This window comes from Capsicum annuum, unplaced genomic scaffold (assembly GCF_002878395.1).
Source record: "Capsicum annuum cultivar UCD-10X-F1 unplaced genomic scaffold, UCD10Xv1.1 ctg45176, whole genome shotgun sequence".
Lineage (NCBI taxonomy): Eukaryota > Viridiplantae > Streptophyta > Magnoliopsida > Solanales > Solanaceae > Capsicum > Capsicum annuum.
Genome location: NW_025852663.1, coordinates 1 through 490, shown reverse-complemented (window position 1 = coordinate 490; position 490 = coordinate 1). Strand labels below are relative to the sequence as shown.

At 29.8% G+C, this 490-nt stretch overlaps 1 protein-coding gene across 1 annotated transcript in view; it reads left to right on the top strand.

Annotated features, from left to right (window-relative positions):
• The window catches only part of LOC124892237 (NAD(P)H-quinone oxidoreductase subunit 5, chloroplastic-like), a gene marked incomplete at its 3' end in the record, with an annotated part of 2,645 nt that extends 2,161 nt beyond the window's left edge, over positions 1-484 (top strand). The window contains 1 exon segment of the mRNA XM_047403603.1: positions 1-484. This exon segment is cut by the window's left edge and continues 98 nt beyond it. Within this exon segment, the coding sequence (XP_047259559.1) occupies positions 1-484 (484 nt within the window).
• Positions 485-490: the final 6 nt, after the last annotated feature.

Below are 490 nucleotides of genomic sequence, written 5' to 3'. Positions count from 1 at the left end.
GACTATTGCTCATTTTGAGCATAAAGCGGTTTATTCCTATCCTTATGAATCGGACAATACTATGCTATTCCCAATATTTGTATTAGGACTCTTTACTTTGTTTGTTGGATCGATAGGAATTCCTTTCAACCAAGATGGAGTTAATTTGGATATATTATCGAAATGGTTAGCTCCATCTATAAATCTTTTGCATCAAAAGTCTAATAATTCGATGGATTGGAATGAATTTTTAAAGGATGCGGTTCTTTCAGTCAGTATAGCTTATTTCAAAATATTTATAGCATCCTTTTTATATAAACCCATTTATTCTTCTTTAAAAAATTTGGAGCTAATTAATTTTTTTGTTAAAAAGGGTCCTAAGAGAATTCTGTGGAACAAAATTATAAATGGCATATATGATTGGTCATATAATCGTGCTTACATAGATGCTTTTTATACAAGATTCTTAGTTGGTGGGATAAGAGGCTTAGCTGAATTTACTTATTTTTTT